This window comes from Morone saxatilis, unplaced genomic scaffold, assembly GCF_004916995.1.
Source record: "Morone saxatilis isolate NCDOM2014 unplaced genomic scaffold, NCSU_SB_2.0 Contig12, whole genome shotgun sequence".
NCBI classification, from domain to species: Eukaryota; Metazoa; Chordata; class Actinopteri; family Moronidae; genus Morone; species Morone saxatilis.
The window spans coordinates 101477-105680 of NW_023339674.1; the positions used below are offsets into that span (position 1 = coordinate 101477).

The 4204-nt window shown below is 41.8% G+C and overlaps 1 protein-coding gene across 1 annotated transcript; it reads right to left on the bottom strand.

Moving 5' to 3' along the window:
- Positions 1-1071: 1071 nt before the first annotated feature.
- LOC118321849 (mitotic interactor and substrate of PLK1-like) lies at positions 1072-3147 on the bottom strand (the record flags this gene model as incomplete). The annotated part of the gene is given in 3 exon segments (XM_035653382.1): positions 1072-2362; positions 2471-2509; positions 2909-3147. Coding segments are annotated over 3 exon segments (368 nt in total), but the record flags the coding sequence as incomplete, so codon positions are not given.
- Positions 3148-4204: the final 1057 nt, after the last annotated feature.

The window sequence follows — 4204 nt, forward strand, 5'->3', positions numbered from 1 at the left end:
TGTGTGTGCGTGTCTGTGTGTGCGTGTGTGTGTGTGTGTGTGTGTGTATCTGTCTGTGTTCCTGTGTGTGTGTATTTGTGTCTCTAACTGTAGACCCTGAACTGAACCTTAAAACCCAGTCCTGGTCCTCACAAAGACAGGCAGCCAGCAGCCCACACACACCTCTCCTCCTTCTTGCTCCTTTCTTATTTCCTGGAGGCCATCCAGCAGCCACTGTTACCATGGCAACAGCAACCAGGAATACTTGTGTGTGTTGGGGGGGTTGGGGTATAATTTGTCATTTTAATAGCCTGGAAACGTGTGTGAGCCTTTTATTTTGAAGGAGCTGCCTCAGTATTCAGTGTGAGTCTCTGGATGAAAGTGCTGCGATCTGATTGGACAGCAGCAGATTCCTGGAGACTGACAGAAACACCAACCAGACTGACTGACGGACGGCGCCGCCTACAGGCTGCAGAGGTCATTACACAGTGAGTATATACAGTTTCTATTTATATTATAAATATAGAAAGATACTTACCTTTAGCTAATATAATTACTGTTATATTTCTGTTTTTACTTACTAATTATCTTTTCATCTTATATTTATATTTGTACTTTTTCCTACTTCCTACTGTTTCCCTCCTTTCACACCTCTGCACAGTGTAGCGTCATCTAAACAATGTGACAGGAAGTGATGTAAGGAAGCTGTGAGTTTCCTCCACCTGATCATCGTCATCAGTCTTAGCTTATTAAAGATGTTTACATGTTCAGTGAGGTGAAGAGTCAGCTAGTGATGCTAATGATGCTGCTGCCCTGCAGAGCTAACAGAGGAGCATTTAGCATTACAATCAGCTCGTTAACAGCAAACAAACAGCCCGTTAATAAGCAGCTGTTACTGTCAGATTCCACCACTATAAAAGATCATATCTGCATATACACAGTGTAAGGTATAATAACCATTATTATTATTATCTACCTCAACCTGTGAGTATAAATATATTCAATCATCTGTTCTCCTGGTTCTCAGTAGTGGTTCATTAACATCCGTCTCTTATTGGGATATATGAATAGACAACAGGACAGTGTGAGAAGTGACAGTTTGAAAAAAAAAGTTTATTCTTTGTTATTTTAAAGCATCAGTTTAAAATCATCAAAACAATCAGGAACTTCCTGTTCTGCTGCTCTTCGTCACTCACTTTAACTCTAATTTACTTCTGCATTTCTTTTTTATACCTTGGGCCTCATGCAAGAACCTAACCTAAGTTGCTTGGACTTTGATTCGTATGAGTGTGCCACGTCAGGTTCGGCAAATGCTCCCAACTTCAGATTTCTGTGTAAAAATGATGAATGCCACCTGTGCGTAATGGAGTGTGTTCAAGAGAAATGAACATTTCTATAAGCAACGTTCCGATAATGCTATGTAAGGCTCCAGGAACTGCCCCACCTGTTAGGAAGTTGATCCATTAATGAGCTCTGAGATTGAAGTCCTGCTTTCTGAGATCAACAAAGGAAAGTCAGTTAATCATTTTTAACGGCATCAGCAGTGGAATTAAAGGAGCTGTGTGACCTGAAGGTTGGACTACCGCTGAAATCAAGAAGAAGAGGTTTGATATGAAAAGCAACGCGATGGATGAGTGCAGTGGGAGGGGATGGAGGGAAGATAGAGAAATGAATACGATAGGTGATATTAGAGAGTCCCCATCAATAGACCGTTTCCTATAATGAGGATATCGTTAATGGCTAATGATACATTTGCAACTATATTCAAATTCAGACCGGATCATGACAACTGAATTAGGAAATGTAATTTGCATAAATGTCTGTAAAGTAATGCAATATACAATCCTTTAGTTTTGATTGACTCCTACCAGAGTCTGGACCTCGTAAACTGTTTTCATACTGAAGAGGAAGTTCAAATTAGGAGAAGATTCAAAATAAGAGAAAATTGGTAATTGCCACAAAGTCTCCTAAATCAGTCGTACAAGCCACTTATGAACAAATATGTTCAAACAAGTGGTTCCTGCATTAGGCTCATATTCTCTGCTTGAGGCTCTACACAGCAGCTGGCAGCTGATTGGACAAGGCAACGGACTGTCATCTTAAAGAACCTATCAGGAACAGCCTTTTCTTCAAATTGTTCCAGTTTAAAACCATTTTAATCTCAGCTGAACGACAACAGTCCTGCTAGTGAAGAGACACTCCGGCTGGTCTAAGAGGAAGAACCAGAGGAGACACCATGCCCCCCCTCCCCCCATCCCCCCGTCTCCTGCAGGTCCTGGTCATGGATCTGGTCTCACTGCTCCTCCTGGTTGGCGAATACTCCAGCCTCCCAGCGCAGAGCTCGTTGGTTTTTATGTCGAATGACCCGAGTTGACTCAACAACCTGAAAACAGATGAGACAAAGAAACAAGAATGCAAGTAGACAAAGAGACAAAGATACAAAGAGACAGACAAGAACCAGGTGTTGCAGTGGACTGAAGTTGGGTTGTACCTCATTGTTGACGTCGTCCACCGGTTGGATTCCTGCGTACTGAAGACACAAAAACACAAACTTACAAAGTCTGACAATGATCATCAGTTACATTTGCATCCCAGCTTTTATTTTGGTAGTTTTAGTTCTATTCCTGTTACAATAAAGTGTCTCTTAGCAGATTGATATCAAAGTCCACTGAAACCAGCCTTATATCAGAGAACATACACGTTAATGCTTGACTGATCTGAGATTAACAGACGATACTCAGAATTATTTAATCAGCATTAGTTTTATTCACTTGTTAATGTTCCATTAACCTGCTGAGTCAACTTTTATTCTGACAGGATAAAGCACAAACCCTCCAAAATGAGACTAATAATAAATAAATAATATATATATGATATATTTAATATATAATAATCAATAATAAATAATCAGGAAGTACTGGTGACTCACTGAGCTCTCCTCCAGTTTCAGCTGGACTCGTCGCTCCTCAAAGTCCTGCAACAGAGTCTCTGTCAGACCTCTGAGAGGAGGGGGGACCGGCCGGACCACTACAGGGGAGGAGGAGGAGGAGATGGGACGAGAGGGGGAGGAGGGCCGAGGAGTTGAGGAGGTCCAGGGCTGAGCAGTGATTAAGGAGATGGAGGGTAGACGGACGAAGGGACGAGGAGAGGAAACACTGATGAGTTTATCTGAAACAGGAAGGAAAATACCTGAATGACATCATATGTGACACTGTGATGTCAGCAGGACTGATCGGTTTCACAGTTTAATGATCTGATGAGTCCTCTGGTGTTTTTGTGTTTAATACCTGGCGACTGGTTACTGATTGACACAAAGTGAAGCTTTCGGACTTTGGTCATTCTCTCATTAAGTTACTGATTGTGTGCAGTAAACAGCAGCTTCCACACCAGACTCCATTCACATTTCAGTCCGTTTGTTCTTCATGTCTCAGTTACTGGAGACACAAGTTCAGTGGAGGTGCAACCAGTAAGCTGCAACCACCGAGACAACAAGCCAAAATGTAACTTTTATTGTGGAAGTCCTACATGTTAGAGGTTTTCTCATTCACTTGAATACAGTCAGAGTTTGATGACAGCAGCATCCAATGGACATTACAGTAAGACAATCTGCACTGTGATTAAAATCTATAAGTTGTAAAGTTTGAGTAACCCCAAAGCTTCTCTCCCATGGATGTATTACAAAGAACTGGATACAGCATTGGGGGCAGGCTCTGTTCATTCCTATAGAAGCTACTTAGTGGCGCATGAAGCCAAAAATCTGAAAGGAAATGGCGCTCTCGTATGTGGTATATCACGTTCAATCTGGCAAGACAGTCATAAATCCTATAGAAAGGCCGTCCATAATGCCAGAGGAGCCTATTACTCAACACTAATAGAAGAAAATAAGAACAACCCTAGGTTCCTCTTCAGCACTGTAGCCAGGCTGACAGAGAGTCACGCCTCTCCCACATATCCCGCATAAACTTCGCGCTCTCTGATTTTTTTATACTAAAATTATACTATCTCCGCGCGCTCCGCAACTGCATCAACCAGTTATCAGTGGGCTCTCAGTTCAGGACTTCTACCTTGTAAACTATCAGATATATATTTGAATGTTTTCGGCTATCGAATCCTCCCCAGTTAACTTCATAATTTCTTTCTCGAAGCCATCACCTGTCTGTTACAATCCAATACCATAGGCTGCTTAAAGAAGTTGTACCCTTAATTGGCACTTTCTTTATAGATG